General features: G+C 44.8%; 2 protein-coding genes across 2 annotated transcripts; both read left to right on the forward strand.

Annotated features, from left to right (window-relative positions):
• The first annotated feature begins 402 nt into the window (after positions 1–402).
• HROB (homologous recombination factor with OB-fold) lies at positions 403–8,924 on the forward strand. The gene is made up of 10 exons (XM_075847051.1): positions 403–510; positions 1,536–1,589; positions 3,224–4,078; positions 5,344–5,427; positions 5,567–5,707; positions 5,807–5,915; positions 6,055–6,140; positions 6,469–6,570; positions 6,812–7,052; positions 7,792–8,924. The coding sequence occupies exons 1-10, from the start codon at positions 508–510 to the stop codon at positions 7,830–7,832; spliced, it is 1,716 nt and encodes a 571-aa protein (XP_075703166.1). The 5' UTR covers positions 403–507; the 3' UTR covers positions 7,833–8,924.
• Positions 8,925–9,908: 984 nt separating this feature from the next.
• On the forward strand, positions 9,909–18,354 carry ASB16 (ankyrin repeat and SOCS box containing 16). Its single transcript, XM_075847052.1, has 5 exons — positions 9,909–10,218; positions 13,187–13,454; positions 14,869–15,361; positions 17,536–17,649; positions 17,815–18,354. The coding sequence occupies exons 1-5, from the start codon at positions 9,909–9,911 to the stop codon at positions 17,998–18,000; spliced, it is 1,371 nt and encodes a 456-aa protein (XP_075703167.1). The 3' UTR covers positions 18,001–18,354.
• The last annotated feature ends 4,173 nt before the right edge of the window (positions 18,355–22,527 follow it).

Raw genomic sequence — 22,527 nt, forward strand, 5'->3', positions numbered from 1 at the left:
TAGTTGGTTGGAAATGGATTAATAAGGATTATTGTTATGTCTGTGGCCAGATTAGGTGATGTCATAGTCATATCAATATTAATAATCACGTGTAAACACACCGTATACCCAGCACAGCAGTGATGACGAACTTAAAATGTAACTCCTTTTCCTCCCTGATAACTTCACATTTATTTTCTAATAGACCTGAAATACATGTATTAGCAGTAAATTCATCTTTATGCCGCAGCTTCTATAATAAATCAAAGGAGAATAAAAAAAGGAATAACCTAATGATCTGCTGTAGGGGCTGACACGTTAAATCACCAGGGGGCAGTCCTATGCCCTTATTTGGAAATGGGGCGGAGCCCAACGAGAATCACAGCGAGAGTTTTGCATTCCAAATACAGGAAGCCTGCGTTCCAAACGCCGGAAGTGTGCACCGGAAGCTGTCTCCGGGGGACCTTACATCGCTGGAGCTGTCGCTGGCTGTTTGGCTGATGCCGCGGCGCCTTACGCTCATTATATATGGTGAATTTAGTTTCTGTCCTCCCTTCATTTACTGAATTTAGTACAGGTCACAATGTAACCAACTTCCTTTCTGTTTACGTTATTAGGAACGTTGTGTCCTTCAACTGTTGGGGGACTACATGTTCCAGCATGTCCTGATAAACCGTTTCCTGTACAGCTGCACTAACATGTGTTTTATTCCTAACCCGGTGACATGAGCTGCCATGGGGGTGCATATGAGGTTTATCAAAACTACTGCAAGGGATATAGGGAGCAACCAATCAGATTGCAGCTCTGATATTTAGTTGGAAAATGAAAGCAGCGTCCTGATTGGTTGCTATGAGCAACTGCTCCACTCTTCCCTTGCACTAGTTCTAATAAATCTTCCCCATTGTTTTAAGGTGTAACTCAAGTTCCTGCGCCATTTCTAATACTGCTCTATGGGGCAAAAGTGACTTTTGTGACCCCCCCCCCCCCCCCCCAGATTAGTCCCTGGCCTCCGCACTCCTTGTAGTTACACTCCTGGCTGTGTCTCTCACAATATTAAAGTGTCCCTCCAATTGAATTTTCCCACTCAATCTGATATTGGGCGTTCAGAGGCACAGGGTGCATGCTGGCAAGTACCGTTTCCGTATCAACCGTTCAACGCCTCGCTGAGTACTGTGCATGGGTTCTGTTGGTTAGAATATGACTGGGTTGTACGGTTGCCTTGGCAGCTACTGTCCAGCGGGCACCCTGCGCCAATGCCCGAAAATTTAATTGGAAGGACGCTTTAAGGGGGCGTCATTCACTCTTGCGTAAGTTAAAGAGGCTGCGTACAATGGCAACCTCCATAATCTGCATCAATTTCACACGCTGGGGTCAATGATGCCACAGGGTAAGGTCACACGCAGAGGTCGAGGCACTACTGCTTACCTCCAAAAACGTGCGGATATTAACAATCATTTATACAGTGTGTCCTTAACCTAAATAGGGGTCAAATAATATCAATTATCCCCAACCTTTATATTCATTACATACTTCTAAATACTTTTTTGTCTTTCCAGGCTTTAAGTTTCCAGAACCTGTTCTGCTCCGGGTCCGAAGACTTTGATGATGAGGTAATGGTAGTCACTTCTTACTAGATCTCCGCCACTGTGATAGGCACAGCTCCGAATAATCTGTTTAAAGGGATTTTTCCCATCTTGGACATCTATGGCATATCCACAGGATACCCAAAAATTTCCGATATGGGCCCCTCCCCTCTGGGACCAGCACCTCTCTCTAGAACAAGGCCCCCTGACTCACGTCATACCTTCTCTTGCTCCCCGGCCACTGACTGACGAGGTGATCGCTGAGCTACGCTGTTCCCGTAACTCCCATTGACGTGAATGAGAGTTACGGAAACGTTGTAGCACCGTGAGCAACACAGGACGGAGGTCAGGGTGGTCCCGTCCCAGAGGTGGGTAATATATGGCCAAGATGGGAAAATCCCTGCGTGTGTAAGTATTGTCTGGTCTCCATTGCAGATAGAGAGCAGTAGAAAAACATGGCTGCTTTCTTCTAGAAACAGCGCCATTCTTGTTGATAGGCTGGTTCTGGCATTGCAGCTCAATGATATTCCAGACACAGCCAGACCCTTTAAATTTTTCCCAAAAAATTCCTAGACTGAGCTGTAGAATAACATATAGTACAAATTACGACGGAAGAAACAATCATTGTTCACATTGGAAGTGGCTGATGTTTTATAGCTGCAAATAGGGAAATGTTTGCGGGTTTACCGCAAAGGAAAAGTCACTGACCATGTCAACAAATCCCATCTTGTATTTTCTCTTCTGAGGATTAGTCATTGATATCTGACTGGCTGCTGCTTTTTATTTCCCCACCAGTTTGATAAATGTTCTATACTGCGTGACGGCTGACTAATTTAATAACATGGTCTTGTGCTCTGTATGTGACTTCAGATACTCGCCGCATTCATCCTGTCAGTCTACAGATTTAGGTTTGATTTTGAATAGAAGGAAAAATTCCCTCTAAGTAATAATCCAGCTGTGACGCCAATATATCACGCGCATGGAGTTCAGCGCTGTAGAGATTGCGTTCATGTTGCGCTTACTATCTAATCTCGCATATTGAAACACACACGCTATCTATCTATCTATCTATCTATCTATCTATCTATCTATCTATCTATCTATCTATCTATCTATCTATATCCAGGTCTTTAAAGGGGCCTTCTCATTTTGGATATTTATGGCATACCCCTGATTGGTAGGTTGCACCTCTGGGACCCCCACCTGTCAGGAGAACGGAAGATTCCTCATTTGTTTCCATTAAAATATAACCTGGATATGGCAGCAGCCATCATCTACCATGGCGAAATGGAGGTCAGGGGATCCGCATAGTCTCGATCGGTGGGGGTACCAGAGATGATGCAAGTGATTAATAATTTGTGGAGTTGGCAGGGCTCCCTTATAGATAACTACAGTTATTGCTTTTCTCTGGCGTCTCCCTTTAAACATAAGGGCCGGTAGTAAATTACTTTGGTGGTCCCTAAACCTGACCTCATTACCCAGTTAAATGAGCATATTGATGGCTAAACCAGCAATGTAATACTGCCCCCTATGGACAGGAATATGGATGTGAACAAGTAGACAGTTCTTGACTCTGATACAAAGCGGAGTTTCCTGTTGACTCGTTATATTGTCGTGCTGTTTGTTTTATTGATATTTATAAGATCCATTTTCTTTTGTAGGATTTTCTGTCTGTAGTGGAGGGTACGGAGTCCAGTCATGTTAACCGTAAACCCGCATCTGTCGGTCTCCGGCCTATCCCTAAAACCAGTACTGAAGACTTGGAGGCAGGAAAGCAGATCTCCTATACAAAGCCCTTACCGGTGCAAGAAAGAAGCACGAAATCTCCCGAGACACTAAGTGCACCCTCCTCTGTCCCTGATGTGGATGATGAGGAATTGTTATCTCTCTGCAGCGAACTAGAGGCAGAGGTGTCCAAAAGTCAACGGCAAACCCCAGAACCTCGTCTCCTCCTTAGACCAGTCAACCAGACATCCCAAAAGAACGCAAGAGACTCCGACAGTTCTTCATTTCAGTTGCGGCCATCTCGAAATTATCCAGATGTGGGACCCAGACATTGTCTGAGCGACATCACTTCACAGTCGCAGCAGCCACTATTCAATGCCAACCAACCTATAATTCACAGCTTTTCTCATCTAAGTGGTGGGGGCAATGGATTGTGTCAGTCCGCGGGACCCACTGCTAAAAGACCTTGTTTAAGGCCTGGTGTGGAAACACAGTCTGTTACCCCTGTGAGAGGGGGAACCTGCACCCCACATTCTGCATCTTCACATTCCTTTAGGTCACCCAGTGCATCAGGCTCGGCAAACGTATGGCAGACTGGAGCAGCCAGCAACTCCCACCCAGTACCAAGAACTCCGCTCTCCTCTCCACGTCCGCACCCACCCACCCCAGTGGTTACCACTCATCTCATACAGCTTATGACCGCAGCTAATAAGACCCCCAAGAATTTGCCATGGGAGACGCCACCCAAAGAGAGGAGATTTCCAGGGCCGGCTGGACTCCTTCCACAGCAGGTGATCTATCCAGTGCATGACCTGCGGATCAGTTTTGTATGTGAAAGCTGGGTCAAAAATGGACGAAACTCTTCGGGTTTGTCCACACGCAACGTAAACGTTGCAGAATTTCTGACCAGATTTTCTGTGCTTAAATTCTGCATTGTTTTCGCAAGAGAAATTGACCTGCTGCAGATTGAGAAGTCAATTTCCGCACTTCTTTTCTGTGTATTTTTTTCCACAGTGAGTGGGTGAGATATTTTGCTGCTACTGTAATAATCGGTGTATTTTCCGCAATGAAATCCGTTACAGAAAATCTTCAGCTAATCCGCTTGAGGGGGTGACGCATGACGCATGACATCTCTGTGTCGCTCCCCGCCCCTTCAGGCCCTGCTTTAGACATAATACAGTATCAGTTGCCTGTAGTGCTCCTTTAATATCCGGTTCCCACACGTGACATGATTTGAAAGTCTCCCTGGTTTTAGCGTAGTTGGGGGTTGTTAATGTTGATTATGCGTTTTCCTATGATGACCTTGTTTTGGGTAGTTTATGTGGGGAATTTGTGCTAGCACACGGTGGTGGGATATAAGTCACTAGCCCTCCTGTGTTATCAGTAGTCACATCTGTATGCCAGTAGTTTGCAATTCACCACCTTTGAGAAATTGGCACTTTTCTAGGTCAAGAGTTCTGAGCTGATGACCGGGCTGTCATCCAGACGTGCTGGCCGTGTACTTTGTGTTTTCAGAATTTCCCTTTCACTTGTGGCGGAAGTCGTGAGGTTTGATTTGGTGGCAGATTCTTCTCACAGGTGGTGGTCTTCGCATATACCACCCGTGTCCGCCAACACCACATTTTACAAGTGGATGGAGTCTACACAGTAGGATTTGCTTTGTGCCTTCCATGTGTGTGTATATTTTATCAGCCAGATATCTACATGTGAAGTATTTCTCCATTCAAATGAATAGGATATATGGAAACCATTGAGACCAGACATTCATGTAAGTGGAAAATTCCCAACCTCCTGACCACGGCCGAGCCCCTGAAAAATGTTGCCTTTCTGAGCAAGTGGTTCCCCAGCCAGCTAAAGAACCCACTGCAGAACCCTAACCCGATCTCTGCGGGCAGCGACAATACGGAGCCAAAAATCACGGACAGCCCAAAATTTGTATGGGCCAACGCCCGGCCTCTTTGTAAAGGCCACACACCCCAAAACTCCCCCGGTAAACTTGACATGTCATACGACTTGTTATCGTACTTAATGAAACTTGATTTATACCTGTTCCTAGGGCAGTGACCGAGGGCTAGATGAAATCTTGGTGTCCACTCCTCACACCCCGAGCCACGGGGCACGAGCCAAGCTGCATAGTAAGGTAAGTCATGGCTGATCACATATTCTTTCCTATCAGTGTCTAGGATCTCTGTACAGGTCTCCGCAGCAGCCATTCATCCTTCTTCTAGTTAGATCAGTCCAGCTGTAGTCCATCGGCTCATGATTTCTTTTATCTGCAGGAAGGGGTATCCTCTCAGCAGCCAATGGAAGAACAGTTTATCAGAGGTCCCTGGGCCACTATGAAAGCTGAGCTGTCATTGGATGAAAATGACCCTGTCTGCTTCCTCCGAACATACAGCGTGGTCATGGTTCTGCGCAAGGTGGCGATATCTCCGGCACTATATTCATCACATGAGGGGGGGAAATCCTCTTCATTCTGTAATCTCACCGCTCACCCTCTTCTCTTCCAATATTTACAGGCAGCCCTCAAGCAACTCCCAAGGAACAAAGTCCCAAGAATGGCGGTGACCCTTAAGACGTTAACCCCGGCTAATGGAGATGCCAGTGCAGTGTTCAGAGACCCAACAGGTAATTGGCGCACTACTCTTCCCATTCTCCTACAGTGTCTTACTCTGCGCCTATGGTTTACTCCTATAGCCGCTGGTTCCCCATCCTTAGATTTTTCCTTTGTTTTACATTGAGTAGTAATGTATCTGCTCTCCTCTAGGAGATATTCAAGGAACTGTCCATCATCTTCTACTAGAAGAGCGAGAGAGTGAACTGAAGATCGGTAGCGTCCTCTTGTTACAGCAGGTAATGGGGGTCATGGAAAGGGAGCGAGGGAGGTGTACAGATATACATACCTTTTAAAGCTTATTCGTTATATAATGAAAAGCTATGCAATTTTTTTTAAAATATTTTGCTGTATCGATTACACAGATTTCAATACCTCTGCTTGCTATCCATAAACGAGAAGCTTGATTGGTCCTGGTCATGTGATGCTCACACAGGTGCACGGATTGTACCAGTACAGTTATCAGAGCTGTGTCTTGTATATTGTACAGGTTTATTTGTTGACCCTGGGAAGCCCCCTTTAAATTGTTTCCACTCCTCTTATGCATTTTTTTTTTCGCATTCGCAGGTCGGCGTGTTCTCACCATCTCATCGAAATCATTATCTCAATGTGACTCCAAGCAACTTGGTAAAAATCTACCCCCCTCTAGAGGAAGATGGGAAGACCAGGGTAAGGAATATGATTCGGAGGTTATGATGATGGTCGGGGGCTCCCTGGGGTGTAGTATTAGCCCTCATGCACATGAGGCGCTGTAATGTGGCACTTATAGACACTTAGGGTGCCCGACTGTACTGCGGAGGTTTTTTCATTTCAATTTCCTTATGAATCCAACAGAAAAAAAACAAAATGTGCCATGAGCTGTATGACATTTTTATTAGAATAATACGTTATTTATTTTATCGACATCCAGGTATCACATGATGAGGTGGATCTGAACAGCAATCGGGCACAGTCACCACTTCATCCCTCATCCAGCACAATCCAGCACAGGGCTCCACGCACATCCCCTCCCCCCCAGTCCAGAGAATCGCACCCGACGGGATCTCATACATCCTACAACATTACACGGTCAAGAAACGCCCGTCCCCCGGCTTGTCGCCGATCATACAGCACCGAGCGGCCAGAAATCCCACAGCCAGACTGGGATGTGGGTGAGTGAAATAATGAGCCTACCTTTAAAGGGGTTGTCCGGGCATGGGGCTGTTGTTCATACTGATGACCTGTCCACAGGATAGGTCATCCGTATATTATCGGTGGGGGTACAACACCCGGACCCCGCACCGATCCGCTGTTCCGGCTGCCTCCAGGCAACAGATGTATGTGCCGGCAGCATATGGCTTCGGTCACAGTATAGTGGTCATGCTGCGGTACTGCAGCTCTGCTCCTATATAAGTGAATAGGAGCAGAGCTGCAATACTGTAGCACAACTGCTATACAGACACTGACTACTGCATAACATCCGGTGCCAGAGGCAGGTGTTGGACCCCCACCGATCATATACTAATGACCTAGGTCATCAGTATGAAACACCATCCTGTGCCCGGACAACCCCTTTAACATTTCGCTGCTCTTAAAGGGGTTGCATGAAAATGTATTTTGCATAAACAGCGCTCCTCTTGTGCATGACCTGGATGTGTTGTTGCAGTTCACTCCACTGATTTGAATAGGGATGAGCTGCAATAGCAAATACGACCTTTGGACAAGGGTGGCGCTGTTTTCTGGGTAAAACAAACCTTTCTTCTATTCTTATGTAACCCCTGCCCCTGCATGCAGTAACTTATTCTTCCCTTGTCTCTACAATGCTAATGGCCGGACAGTTGTTGCCGGTGTGACATTTTCACATATGTTACTACCTCTATATAATTAGGTAATACAGTTTATTTTCTGCAGATGACCTTGACTCGCTGCTTTGTGACCTTCCGGAAGACTAATAGGTGGCCTCCGAACCAGAGTCTTCAAACAAGACGTCACTGGTATTACAGCATTGACTAGAACCTTTGGATGCAATGGCTGCTGGGACTTGTAAATAAAAAAGACTACGAAAATATACTACAAGGTTAACAATTGCCCTTCAGTAGAGCCCCGGCCCACGGTATAGAGTTCTCTAAGACAAGAGTCCCTAGTCTGTGCCTCTCCAGCTGTTGTGAAAGTGCAACTCCCAGCATGCCCTGACTGCCTACAGCTGCCGGGGCATGCTGGGAGTTGTAGTTTGACGGCAGCTAGAGAGCCACTTGTCAGTTTCCCCCCCCCCCCTTTTCAGCTAGTTCAGTATCGCTATATCCACAGAGCTGTGACTTGAAGAGGGACAACCAGCACTTGTGTTTTCAAGGCCTCAGTAAGTTTATCGTCTGCAATTAAATGCATGTAATTTAAGTGTAGACGGCAGAATCCCAGATTTTTCTATATATTTTGTATTCTGAGCGGTTTATAATAAAGTTAATGGATATGTACGAGCTGAACTAAAAGTTAGAACAACACCTGAGCCTCCTTGTATTGGGGAAGATGGTCGGATGTTACAATTTCTCTAAATGCTTCATCACCATAGCGAGTAATATGAATAACCTTCCAGCCACTTCACCAATGTATTCATAGTGAATGTAAAATGGGACGGCTGCTTAGAACTTCACCTAATAGAGCAGTACTTTGAGCTTTAGAGCTGCTCTTCTGTCTGTTTTTTGTATGGACGTGAAGCTGCAGCCCAGGTCACAAGTATTCTCCTCACCCAGGTGACTACCCTCCGCACGCGGACACCCGGGTGACTGCCCTCTGCACGTACGCGGACACCCGGGTGGCTTCCCTCCGTGTGTGTGTGTGTGTATATATATATATATATATATATATATAATCTATCCAGACACTTCCCTGCTCTCTCCTTTATGTCTGAGTGTTGTATATTACCGGATTTACATCTCAGGAGTCTGTAGGCATGTAGTGTATGGCACCTTAGTCCGTGCCCATCGTGTAGGCCGGTGAGGCTACAGGGGTATTTTGGTTCTGGCAAATAAAGCTTATTCATTGTATAACTTTTTCATTATACAATTTTTCAATGCTTTCTGTATAAATTCAAGATCTCTGCTTGCTGTCATTTAATAGGAATGTTCATTGTTTACTTAAAGTAGATAAAATATCTGCACTAGTCATGTGATGGACACGCAGGTAGCCCCGTATCTCTGATAACTGGACTGTAACTAGCGGATCACCCGTGTGTTCATGTGTTCATCATATGCAGAGGACGGATTTTATTCCAGTTGATAGGTCACTTCATGTCGCTATAGAGTCCTAGCCTTAAAGGGGTTGTCCCATCTACATAACCAATTCTCGAAATATGACCCGTTGACAATCAGCTGATCACTGCGGGTCAGGCAGATGAAACAATCTATTTTTATAGCGATAAGCATTCAAGTGAACGGGTGACTATGTAACGTGGAGTCGCGCTCCGTCCTCCAGAGCAGGTGATGCGGTTTGTTAGGGGCTCACCACTCACTAGGAGAGGGGGTCCCAAGCAGGGATCCCCCTGGCATCCATATGCTCTAATAGGACATATATACAGGGGTTGTCCAGACTGGCACATCTGCTTGGCTTCCTGTTGATAAATTCCCTCATTCCGAATATTTTAATTGAAATTTTAAGGAAGATGTTTAGCAATACCGTACAATACAAGTCAGTGTAATAGGTTCATGTGTCCCCTTCTCCCGCTAAATTGGATTTTTAACAACCTAAGGAGGATGGCACAATATTTTTTTTAGATTTTATATATCCAGATACTGTTCCTACATTTTGCTCGTGATCAATAGCAACAATAAATGTCACGATAAGGGACCGGATAGGGACAAGCGACCCCATGATTATACCCAGAAACATGATACTTCTCCACATGGTAAACATATTTTCGCAGAGGTCTCTGGGTTATAAATAGGACATCGCTCCTTTCTCTCTCTCGCTGACTCTCTCTGTGCCCTGAGGCTCTGGGTTCCGGGACTGGAAGGTAAAATTAAAACCCATATAAAATGGCCAAAGAGACCTTTCCGTACTCCGCTGCCACCCTACGATCCCTGCAGCAGCAGCGAGAACAGCTGGAGGATGAGGAACGGAGAAGGGCGGTGAGAAGTCAATGTCTCACCCGCAGGTTCCTGTCTGACAGCCGGCCTTCTTACCCACCTGCCAACCGAAGACGCCAATATTGCCGGGATACTGCCATTCATAATGCCCTTTACACAGGAGACGTGGAAAGGATTAAGGGGATATTCAAAGCTGATGATTCAGCAGAAGTTTTGGTGGAGACAGTCAGTGAGGAGCTCCAGTGGTCCCCGGAAATGGGTGAGAGAGTCTGGGGTGTTTGGCTCACTGTAGGATAGGAAGGGTTAAATCTGCAGAGCAGATGTCACCGTGACCGGAACGAAACACCAGCTGCGAAAACACTGGAAAATATCCAGACACTGAGCGGGAGGCAACAATAGTGATAGATACAGAGATATATAGATAGATATGAGAGAGATCGATAGATACAGAGATATATAGATAGATATGAGATAGTGTCATGATGGGTGTGTGGACACACTGGGCTGTACCGCCGTAGCGGGATAGCTGGCCAAACAGGATACCAAGGCAAAGTCAAAAGTTCGAATAAGGGTACCTGTAGCAATACTGACCGGAACGATGGTAGGTTTGGATGGGACCTTGGCAGCAGGCAGACACCAGGCGTGGTAAAATACAGCAGGCATAGTATACGACACAACACGCCTCCAACTCTTCACGGCACTGGAACAAGGTAGCACGGGATACAGGTAGCAGGTACAGGAACACTGGGAACTGGAAACCACTAAGGGACCATTTGCAAAGGGTAACACAACAAAGCTCAGGCAATGCAGGAAGGGGCAGGGCCCTTCTTATAGTCCAGGGTGATCATGGGAGCAATCAGTTAATCTAAAACGTGTGTGCTCTGTCTCATTAAGGCCGGGTATGAGCTTGAGCGCGCACCCTAGTGGTCACTGCAGGACTGGACGGTTGCATCTCTGGGGAGGAAGACGTCTGCAGGATGATAGGAGTCTGCGACCGCGGACATTACAGATAGATATGAGAGATATATAGAACAGATAGATATAGGATGGATAGATATAACATGAATAGATATGAGAGATATGCGACAAAAGTATATGAAATAGAACTCAAAAACGTCTGAAAATACAGAGCTGTTTTCAAGGGAAAACAGCTCCTGATTTTCAGAAGTTTTTTAAGCCACTCGCGTTTTTTACGGCCGTTTTTGGAGGTGTTTTTTTATAGAGTCAATGAAAAACGGCTAAAGAAGTGACATGCACTTCTTTTTTGCGGCCGTTTTTTTACGCGGCCGTTTTGAAAAACGGCCATGAAAAAAAACAGCCCGTCGGAGGCGTCCTGATTTACGATTTTTCAGCCGTTTTTCGGGACGTTTACGGCCCGAAAAACGGCTGGAAACACTACGTGTACACATACCCTTAGATAGATGTTCAGGTCAATTAAGGCCTCCACAGACTATCATATTACAGCTCTGTACAACCTTCAAGTTGTACAGAGCGATAATACGGCACCATAGACGTCCTACTGTACGCAAATGCACATGACGGTTCTTTTTGTGGGATTCGGTATGAACCCAAAAAATTGTGGCTTCTAGGTTAGATATTCACTATAATACATGACTGTAATAACCATCATATGTGGTTCTAAAACAATAAGTAATGACAAATATCAGAATGCTGGTTACATTGAGGGTAAAGACACATGTAGCCGTCCTGATTCTGCCGTGGTGCAGCCATAACGTGGCTGAAATCTGAGCCCACATGGTCTCACCGCAAGTTGCCATGGTTTTCAAGTGATTGTCCTTAAAGTTTTTGCAGTTGGTGCACTTTTCGGACATGTCACGGCCGGACAGGGGCCCCTGTATTAGTCTGTAATATATGACTTCAAGCCCTAAACATAAAATGTGAGTACCGTCAACTAAAGGATTAAGAGTGATGATGACTATGAGTAAAACATTCAGTCAGGCTCCTAAATATATTAGTCTAGGTAATAAAACAACGAGAAAACATTATAGGAGGAAGCAATAGTAGTTGTGACATTAGACCTCCTGCCACAGCTCAATGAGCAATGGTTTCCTCTAAACGAGGTCTCAACCTTCATGGAGAAGTTCTACAAGAACATAAAGGAACCCTACCAACAAAGGGCTTCTTTTTATTAGGACATCTGTATGACGTCGGAACACCGCTAAAGTAGAGGGTGCAACTTTACCCACTAATACCCCCTCTCCCAAACTTCCAATGAGGAGGGTCAGAAGAAGCCCCCCTACATGAACTCTTCACAAAGAGGACTCTTTAGAGAGGAAGGACATGAGCTCAATAGACAATTGAGTCCAAATAGTCGGTGTAGAGAGTATAGAAGACTCGAGAAGGTTTGTTGAAATTTTCTTAAGGTCACTTTTACATGGCAGTAATATGGCCGCATTTTAGTGTCCATTTTATGGCCACAATACCTGGGCCTCCGGCACGTCTACTTAACCAAACAGATCACCATGGGATCCGCAGGAGATCTGTGTGTTGCAGATGTAAGATGATCACCAGCGAGCAGTAGTGACAAGGGATGGGGACTCAGCCCGAGGAACCATAAGGAGGGCCAAGAGGATAACATTGGGGTTTGGATAGAGGTATAATGGCGCTGGCCGCATGGAGAGGTAAGCTTATGTCTCGCCTGGAGAAAGATGTAAACATGGGCAGAACGGTTGGAAGAGGTGGAAGGCAGTAATTAGTTTGAGGAGGGTAGGGAATTGGTTTTCTAAGGATACCCAGGTAGTGGTAGGGCATTCCTTAGCTGAGAGAGGGTGAAAAAGCATTATGACACTGCACGCCTGGTAAGAGAAATTCGGTGGTGGACCACGGTGAGTATCCACTAGCTACATGGCAGGGTAAAATTACACATGGGGGCACTAGCTGTGCAGCAGGTCTGGGCAGTCACAAAGGCCAGACTTAGGTCCTGATGGCTGCCTGGGTGGGCAGCTGTGGCAGGCGGGCATGTCTGGTCTGCTTCAAGTTCTGGAAGCAGCAGGACCTCAGCTCAGAGAGTCCTATGTCGCGGGGTCATGCTCCTCTAGCGCTGTATTTCATGTGCTGCTGTTAAATAAAATGTGCAGGACACAAATTTTGCGAAAACGAATGTGTTGTGTGTCTATTTTTTGGGGGATGAGTCTCTCGGAGGAGTTAGGCTTATGATGATCCTACCTTCTCCATGTAGTGTTGATATTTAGTTGCTTTCTTCCCAGGCCTCTTTTCTCTAATTCCTAAGAAGTCGCACACCAGTCCACTGCGCATCACTGCCGGTCGTGGGTATTCTGACTGCGTGCGACATTTGATTTGCCGAGGAGCAAACCCCAACTCTCTAGCGGGTGGACGTGTTGCCCTTCATGACTCCTGTGAGGCTCACCATGCCGAGTGTACTCAACTGTTACTGACCCGTGGAGCGAACCCCAATCTACAGAGCGAAGATGGCCAGGCGCCCCTCCACCTCTGTACCACCAAGGAAACACTGGAGTAGGTATCTAATATGGGATAATGTTGGGAATATTAAGAGCGTACTGATACTACTCCCTTTTTGGTTTAATGGAGTCTCTGAAGATTTGTAAGACCCAGACCAAGATTTTGGCCAAAAGCCTGCTCACTGATGCTGATAAACAGGGTTCTCCCCCAAATCCTAGTTGTCCAATGCCCATGATGGTTACCGCAGTTTGCAGCACCACAAACTCTTTAGATGGAATCATGTAAATGCCCCTATGTAACCCCCTTGGCGCCGCAGCCATTTTTCATTTTCTCGCCCCAAAGCCATAACTTTTTTAATTTTTCTATCGAAAAAAGCTGTTCGAGTCCTTGTTTTTTGTGGGACGAGTTGTCGTTTTTAAAGTACCATATAATGTACTGGGAAACTGAAAAAAAATCTTTGTGGGGTGGAAGGAAAAAAACACGCAAATTCCTCCATTGTTTTAGGTTTTCGCTGTTATGGTGTTTCTCGGTGCTGGTCAATGCGATTCTGACTACAGCAAATTTATATTGTTTGTTTTTTGTTTTACTACTTTTTCAGAGAAAAAATTAGTTGTTACATTTTTTTTTAATATTTTAAGACCCGTAACTTTAACTTTTCTGTCAATACAGCAGTGTGAGGACTTTTTATTTTTGTGTGACAAGCCATAGTTTTTATTGGCATCATTTTGGGGTACATATGACTTTTCGATCACTCTTCATTCCATTCTTGGGGGGAAGCGAGGTGACCAAAAACAGACATTCTAGCTTGTTAAAATATATGTATATTTTTTTTTTTACGCCGTTGATCCAGTGGGTGAAATAACATGGTATCCTAATAGTTTTAAGTTTTATGGACACGGCAATGCCAACTATGTTTACTTTTTGACATTACCTTAGGGGGAAAAGGGGGGGTTTGAACTTTTAATATTTTCTATTTTTTTTGTACATTATTGAAAATTTTATTTACCAGATTTTTATTTAATTATATTTTTTAGTCCCCCTAGGGGACTTGAACAAGCGATCATTTGATCCCTGGTACAATATACTGCAATACCCATGTATTGCAGTGTACTGGGCTATTTACGAGCAAAGGAAGGGCTTTATAGGAGCAGTAAGATCGCAGACCTGGGTGCCTTCATTAGGACCCCAATCCGCCATGACAACCATCGGCACTGTGCGATCACGCCGTGGTGGGGTCGGATGATGGAGGTCGCCCCCTCTTTCTAATGGCTTAGATCCCAGATATTGCAATGGGGTCATCTGTAACATACTCCATACTTAACCTTGACCTCCTGCATGCCTCCGATTTCGCACCATGCCATGTTTCGGTCGCATTAGTGACATATAGAAGCAATGTATAATAAACTGGATATATCTACATAAAATATACAACATACTATTACATCCTACGTTACTTGCTCTATTTCAGATGTGCAAAATTGCTTTTGGACTATGGCGCTCTCGTCACCCTGCCCTGCCATTATACCCGTGCCACCCCACTACATGTGGCTTCCGTACGAGGTCTTGAAGATCATGTGGCATTATATCTGAGCCTTGGTGCTGACCCATGTGCCCGCAATCGCGAGGGTGAGACACCTCTGAATGCAGCGTGCGCTGCTTGTGATTCCCCTCAACACTTTGCTTGCTATTTGCGGGTGGCAGAGCTGCTCTTGAAAGCCAGGGGCGATCCTGGGATGCCGGGCAAGAAGGGCCATGGACCGCTCCACAATGCCAGTTCCAATTGCCATCTTCGTCTGGTTCAGACGCTTCTGGCCCGTGGGGTGTCTGTTAATGTGACAAATAGTGTTGGTTACACACCTCTGGACTGTGCTTTGCAGGTGTGCACAGATTATCCTGAGTGCCAGCCTCATGAGTTGGTACAGACACTACTAAATCATGGCGCTGTGCCCCCTAGTGTCAAGGTAAGTATCCTAAACCTGCTGTTTCAAGGTCTATAAAACATGATGAAGCAGATTTACTACGGTGTCTGCTTCTAGAATGTGTTGTAAAATGCGCCAAATTCATTTTAGACTAATTTAAAGGAACATTTCAGTAAAAAAAACGTATTTCGGCCCATTTGGAAAGAATACCTGGTAAATGGTAGGGCAGTTAATCCTCTTACTGGGAGCTTTATTGCCGAAGTATCTTGTCCGCTCCAGTCCGCCGTTATGTCACGTGACCCGCATTGTGCCCGCCAGAATCCTACAGCGTCTGCTGTGTGGACCAGAAGTCACTTTCGCCATGAGTTCCTATGACACTCACATTGAATGGGACATAGTTCAGCAATAAAGTGCTCAGTAAGAGAAATACTTTCCCTAACATTTACCGGATGGACTTTCCAAATGGGGGCCAAGATAAAACATTTCTTGGAGCGCTGCTTTAAGTACAGATGTTTGCACCTCACTAGAAACGTTTTAAAAGTGTTTAGAAAAAGGGGTGTGGGCGTGACTTAAAGGGTAACTAGACTTTTGGAAAACTTTTGACATGTCAGGTGGTCCGAGCACTGAGACCCACACTGATCGCTAAAATGAGGCGGCAGAAGAGCTCGAGCGAGCGCTGTGCCACTTAGTTTCTGATCGGCTTTCTTCCTTAAGCCGATTCATAGGCTTTCCATTGCGCCCGTACCACTCCGAGAAAAGCCAATCAGAAACTAAAGCAGCACAGCGCTCACTCCGAGCACTTCTGCAGCTTTGTTTTAGTGATCGTGGGGGTCTCAGGGCTCAGACCACCACCGATCAAAACTTCTGACGTGTCACTATGACACATTAAAAGTTTTTAAATAGTTTAGTTACACTTTAAAATGTAGCAAAAGAAAAACTTTACCAACCAAGAGTTGTTATAAGGAAGGGAAACGTTTCTAGCAAGTCTAGAAAGATGCGCCAAATTTATCATTCCGCATGTGCCACTGTGATCAATTTGGGGAATCTTTGCACTGACTGGTCTAGGTTTCTGCTGTCTAAATGTTAGCTTAGTAAATCGGCACTAATCTGTGTATATCTGTGATGGGTACAATGCAATTACCGATAGTAAAAAAAATATATACAGATGTATCAGAGATGAATTTGTCGTTTAACTCTTTGTTGCTGCGTTGTTTGTGAATCACGGTGACTGTTAAGAAAACTAAGTAGATTTACATCCAGTCCTCCTCTAGCCACACTTAAATGGGGATGAGCTGCAATACCAGACATGACCTATGAACAAGAGTGGCACTGTTTCTAGCTTCTGCTAGACTTATTATGCCCACTTCTATTGACCAAACACCCTGAGTACTGGCGACCGTCTTCCCAACGGTGTGATGGTGGCTCATTATTCATTCATACTCAGGGCTGGATTTCCCATTAGACACTAGGGGCACATGCCTATGGGCATCCCTTTGGGTAAGGAAGCCCATAGGAACGCCCACCACTAGCAGCAGTCTCCATTCAATACATATATATGCTCACATGATATAGCAATATTTGTAGATATCATTATAAGGGGCGACATGCAGTTTGGATTTATTAATGGCAGGAGGCTAAGGCGCTATACAAACTGGGGGAAATTTATCAAAAATAGTGCAAGGAAAAAGTAGCGCATCAATCTGGTTATCACGCCATATTTGTGCGAATATCTGCACATTTTCTTGCTTTTTGTCACTTTTGAAAAGTGGGTGTGGTTAATCAGGAGAGGGCGGGGTCAGCAACGTACTGTCAGATTTATTACTATGTGCGACAGAAATTGGGGCAAATTATAGTGCAAATTTATGCCTGCTCATAAACCGAGATGCGGGGTAAAAAAACGCCAGTCTCAATAAATTCCCCCTATTCTGCGAGTAGGGTATGGTGATGGGGTGAGTCCTGTGGCCAAATTGTTGGGCGGGGCCTAAAGCTCCAGACATTTATTGCGTGCAGGCGCCATTGCTATACGCCTGGTACTATTCAGGACACTAGTACTACTGCAGACTGGTGGGGTACAATGCCAGTCACACAGGAGTGTTACCCGCTTCCTGCTACCCACCTAATGGAAGCCTCTATAAATAATAGGAAACTGTGGGTATACAATGGGTATTTACTGTAACCATACAGCGCTTCGTGTCTCATCTATAATGTGCCCGCAGATGTGGCGATTCTGTGCTGCTTCACCTTTCACCTTCGAGATCCTTCTCAACTCATATGACCGAATTCCACCAGGAGACTTTTGGGTAGAAGCCGTGTCCGCGGAAACATGGAAGGTACGGGACACATTTTATTTATTTCTGTAATCAACCCAATATTGGGCACAAGAGGCAGTACACATGCCAGGGTGCCAACCACTAACCTTCTATAATGTAACCTAAAGGATTAATTTATTATATTCCTGAAGTAAGTGCTGAATAAAACGTCTTCTCTGCTCACAGGAACATCTGACATTTTATGAGTCCGTCCTGCAAGTTGCAAACCAGCCTCGTCGTCTTCAGCACCTTGCCCGGTGCGCTGTGAGGAATCTATATAGCAGGCAGTGCCACCAAGCGATTCCAGACCTAAGAGTACCAGCTACACTCACTGCATATCTCCTGCTGCATCCAGAAGGCCTCATCCACTGAACTTTGTCAATTGGGTACAATTTCACAGTGAACTGTCCACAAAGGGGCGCTGATATGTAAAAAAGAAAATGATTACTGTATGCTGTAAGCAGTAGAGTGTGAGTGGACAGAATTATGGTAGTCTCATCTATAATATGGTGATACACAGCAGAATGCAAACGGATATATGGGCATATGCAAATCTACGCGCAATCGCTTTTAAGCTCCGCTCCAATTTGGCGCAACTATGATCAGTGAATACAGCTTAGCTGCATTGTCTACTGAGAGTCTAAAGTGGTCTGAACTCCAACTTTTGTCTAATTCAAGAGTACTGTCCCCCCCATGCTTTACACTGCAGTTTGGCTGCTGCATATAAGCCACCATAAGCTCTTACGGAAATCAGTGCACAAAGCTTCCTGCTGTTAGGTTTCTGGAGCAGCTTGCAAGAGGCCCCATGGGATCTTTGGGGTTAGGGTATGCTCACACAGCTTGTTTTCGGCCGTTTTTCGGGCCGCAAACGACCGAAAAATCGGATGTAGAACGCCTCCAAACATCTTGCTGTTTTAAAAACGGTCACGTAAAAGAAGTGCATGTCCCTTGCTGAGCCGTTTTTCATTGACTCTATAGAAAAACAGCTCCAAAAACGTCCGTTTAAAACGCAGAGTTTTCTTAAAAAAACGGCTGAAAATGAGGAGCTGTTTTCCCATGAAAATAGCTCAACCGGCTGAGATAAGTTGCAGGATGGTGTGAACAAGCCACAACTCTCGCGTACTTCCAGTCAGTACACACAGGGAAATAACACAAGATCTCAGAGCAACCTGTACAGCGTGATGATGGCACTGGCTCAGGAACCATCAGTTATAAACATACCGCAGGGACCGTACTGCAACAACTCGGATTGGAGATAACCCTGATCCCGACCATTTCACCCATTAGATGCCACAATCAATAGCAACCACGGTATCAAAGCGGGTATATTGAGAGGGGGCACCCTCAGTCACTCATCAACCCACTGTGATGTGATCTTGGGGTGCCAATAGATGGCAGCTGAGAGCCTAATGAAGGCCCCCAAGTCTGCCATCTTAGTACACCTATTAGGCCACGATTCTACCCCCTGCATGGATACGGTGTGGCACCACAAGGTCCAGCAAGACTTGTGGTTTTTACAAATAAAGTTATGTATTTTTATAGTGCGAATAGCTAAAATTGTCTTACCCGTAATTTTCCTTTCCTTGAATTCTCGGCAGCATAATACAAATGGGTTAGTCATGCCCCCCGGCTACTAGGACAGGAAAAAACACATCAGTGGTTAATCAATTAATCAGTACACTTAACCAGCATAGCCAGGGCATATAGGAGGGCTAAGCCCCTCACCACTGGTGTAAATATGCAGAAAATATGGGAAAGTTGTGCCGCCTTCGGATTCAAGGAAAGGCAAATTACAGGTAAGACAATTTTCGCTTTCCTGATCATCCTCGGCAGCACAAGACAAATGGGATTTGAGAAGCAATATTAACCCCTCCCCCCCGCAGTCATTTTTCAGATTTTCATTTTCGTTTTTTCCTCCCCACCTTCCAAAAGCCATACATTTTTTTATTTTTCCGTGGATATAGTCCTATGAGGGCACCATTTATTGTGCCATATAATGTAGTAGGAAACGGGAAAAAAATTATTTGTGGGGTAGAAAATGAAAAAAAAGCTATTCCTGCATTGTTTTCTGCGCTTTGTTTTTACGGAATTCGCTGTGCAATTAAAACAACATGTTAACTTTATTCTGTGGGTCAATACGATTACGCCGATACCATATATGTATAGTTTTTTTCTATATTTTATTACTTTTACATGTAGAAACCGAAGTGTAAAAAAGAAAATTTATTTTGTGTCGCCAAATTCTGAGAGCCGTAACTTTTTTTATTTTTCCGTTGATTAAATGGTATGAGGGCTTATTTTTTCGGGATAAGCTGTAGTTTTCAATTATACAATTTTGGGGTACATGCGATGTTTTGATCACTTTTTTATTTCATTTTTTGTGGGAGATGAGGTGACCAAAAAATAGCGATTCTGGCGTTTACGCTGTAAAAAAAAAAAATGTACACTGTGCGGGTTAAATAATGATATATTGTAATAGTTCAGACTTTTACGGATGTGGCGATACCAATTATGTTTATTTATTTACTATGCTCTAAGGGGGAAATGGGAAAAAGTTTTTTTTTTTAACTTTTCATTTTTTTTTTTACATAAAAAAAAACAAAACTTTTTAAAATCACAGGAACAGAGATGGAGGCTGTAGATCTTTGATGGCACCATTCATTAAGAACCTTCCAAATTCTGCCATAAGCTTTAATGGTTGAAGGTCTCCTGGATGACAATAGGGTCTGGATGACCTCTTGTGACACCCCTTTATCTGCTAGTAGTGACCTCTCAGTCTCCAGGCCGTAAGATGAAGGAACTTGATGTCTTGATGGTGAAACCTCCTTCAGAGTGAGAAGGTCTTGTTGGACTGGTAGTCTCCAATATTCTCCCCTTCAAAAACATGAGAGGGAACCAAGCCCTCCTGGGCCAAAATGGGACTATTGGAATGGCTTCTATTTGTTCCTCACAGATCTTTTTGAGGACTTTCGGAACCAGAGGAATGGGAGGAAAGGCATAAATGAACTCTATATTTCTAGGGGACTGAGAGGCCGTCTAAAACCATTAGAAAGTCCAGACAGTTCAGCGATGCAAACCTCGGAGTCTTCCTGTTGTTCCTCGTGGCCAGTATGTCTATGGAGGGAATCCCCCACCGGGATATGATGCTGTGGTAAACCTCTTGATTTAGATTCCATTCTCCTGGGAGGAGAGAATTCCTGCTCAACCAGTCTGCTCGTTGGTTGAGGACGCCTCTGATATGTACGGCTGAGAAATCTTTCACATTTTTCATGATGGCCTTGCATTCCTTCAACAGAATTGGACTCCTGGTCCCCCCTTGCTTCTTTATGTAAAATACTGTGGGAGAGTTGTCGGACTGAACAAGAACAGCTTTCCCTTTGAGGAGAGGTTGGAAATGATGAAGGGCTATTTTCACCGCCCTGAGTTCCCTCAAGTTGGATGAGAGTGCTCTCTCCATGGTAGACCAATTGTTCTGTATCCAAATAATTAGCTCCCCAGCCGAGCATTGAAGCATCTGTGGTTACCACTGACTGGACAAGGGGGACAAGAGATCTGCCTGAAGAGAGAATCTTCTTCTTGAGCCACCACCTCAAGTCTATTTTGGTTTGTGGAATGATCTTTAGGGTATTGTCGTGAGCTTGATGATGTCTGTTCCATTGGGACAGAATATTGGACTGGAGACTTCTGAAGTGTATCCTGGCCCAGGGGACTGCTTCTATGGACGACGTTAGGCGGCCAAGGACTCTCATTGCAGATCTTAGAGATATCCCCTGATGATGTAGAAGGAAGTTGACACCTTGTCTTATATTTATGATTCGTTCTGTGGATAGAGTGATGGTAAAGGACCTTGTGTCTATCAGAAACCTAGGTAAGTTGACCTTTGAGAAGGAAGAAGCTGAGGTTTCTTTCTGTTGATCAGGAACCCATGCGGACTTAGACATGAGAGAGTGGTGGCTAAATGGACAGAAAGATGTGCGGTTGGAGCTCTTAGTAGCCAATCGTCTAGGTATTGGACCAGGTAGATGCCCTACATTCTGAGAGCTGCTGCTAGGACTATGATGATCTTGGTGAAGACCCTGGGAGCAGTTGAAATGCCGAATGGAAGACAATTGAACTGTAGGTGAATTATGTCCTTGCCTCTTTTTACTGCTAGTCCCAGAAATTTCCTGTGAGTTGGACTAGTAGGAATGTGTAGATATGCATCATTGAGGTCGATCAATGCTAGAAAGTCCCTTTGCTGTAAAATATTGATGACTGACTTTATGGAGTCCATCTTGAATTTTTTCTTTAGAAGAAATTTGTTTAGATAGGTAAGGTCTATGATAAGCCGCCACTGGTGATCTGGCGCCGGAACAGTAAACACCCTTGAATATACCCCCAGAACCTCTTCTAGAGCTCCTTTCATGATGAATTCCTGCAAAAGGTGGGAGAACCATTAGTTCTTTTGGAGACTTCATTAGAAGCCTGTCTGGAGGAGGGGAGATAATTCCAGAGAATATCCTCTTTGGACACAGGAAAGCACCCAAGAGTCTGAAGTAGTTTTCTCCCGGACTCTGGAGAAACTTGAAAGTTATGGCATCATAATTGAGGATTTTTGGAGGCATCATTGACATTCTTCCTCCTGAAACCAGGATCTCTATATCCTGGTTTAGATTGGAATCTTCTTTGCCTACAAAGGGTCTATAGATCCTTCTCAACTTAGGGGGAAGATCTCCTTTGGGGGTGAAAATTACGCTGTTTGGTTCTCTTAACTTGAGGAAGAAAAAAAAGACACCCTTATCTTCAGTTAGAGATTCTAAAATTTTATTTAGTTGCGGCCCAAACAATCCGTCAGCTTGAAATGGGAGAGAGCAAAAGTTATTTTTGGACTGGATTGTCCCCCGACCATTATTTCAGCCA

The sequence above is a fragment of the Rhinoderma darwinii genome, chromosome 13 (assembly GCF_050947455.1).
Source record: "Rhinoderma darwinii isolate aRhiDar2 chromosome 13, aRhiDar2.hap1, whole genome shotgun sequence".
NCBI lineage: Eukaryota > Metazoa > Chordata > Amphibia > Anura > Rhinodermatidae > Rhinoderma > Rhinoderma darwinii.

Bases quoted from the DNA above. Each gene is read 5' to 3' on its own strand.
- HROB (XM_075847051.1), top strand. The intron at 5,708-5,806 runs GTGGCGATATCT...CAATATTTACAG, and splicing joins TGGTCATGGTTCTGCGCAAG to GCAGCCCTCAAGCAACTCCC. The intron at 5,916-6,054 runs GTAATTGGCGCA...GCTCTCCTCTAG, and splicing joins AGTGTTCAGAGACCCAACAG to GAGATATTCAAGGAACTGTC.
- ASB16 (XM_075847052.1), top strand. From the start codon at position 9,909: ATGGCCAAAGAGACCTTTCCGTACTCCGCTGCCACCCTACGATCCCTG. The intron at 10,219-13,186 runs GTGAGAGAGTCT...CTTTCTTCCCAG, and splicing joins CCAGTGGTCCCCGGAAATGG to GCCTCTTTTCTCTAATTCCT. The intron at 17,650-17,814 runs GTACGGGACACA...CTCTGCTCACAG, and splicing joins TGTCCGCGGAAACATGGAAG to GAACATCTGACATTTTATGA.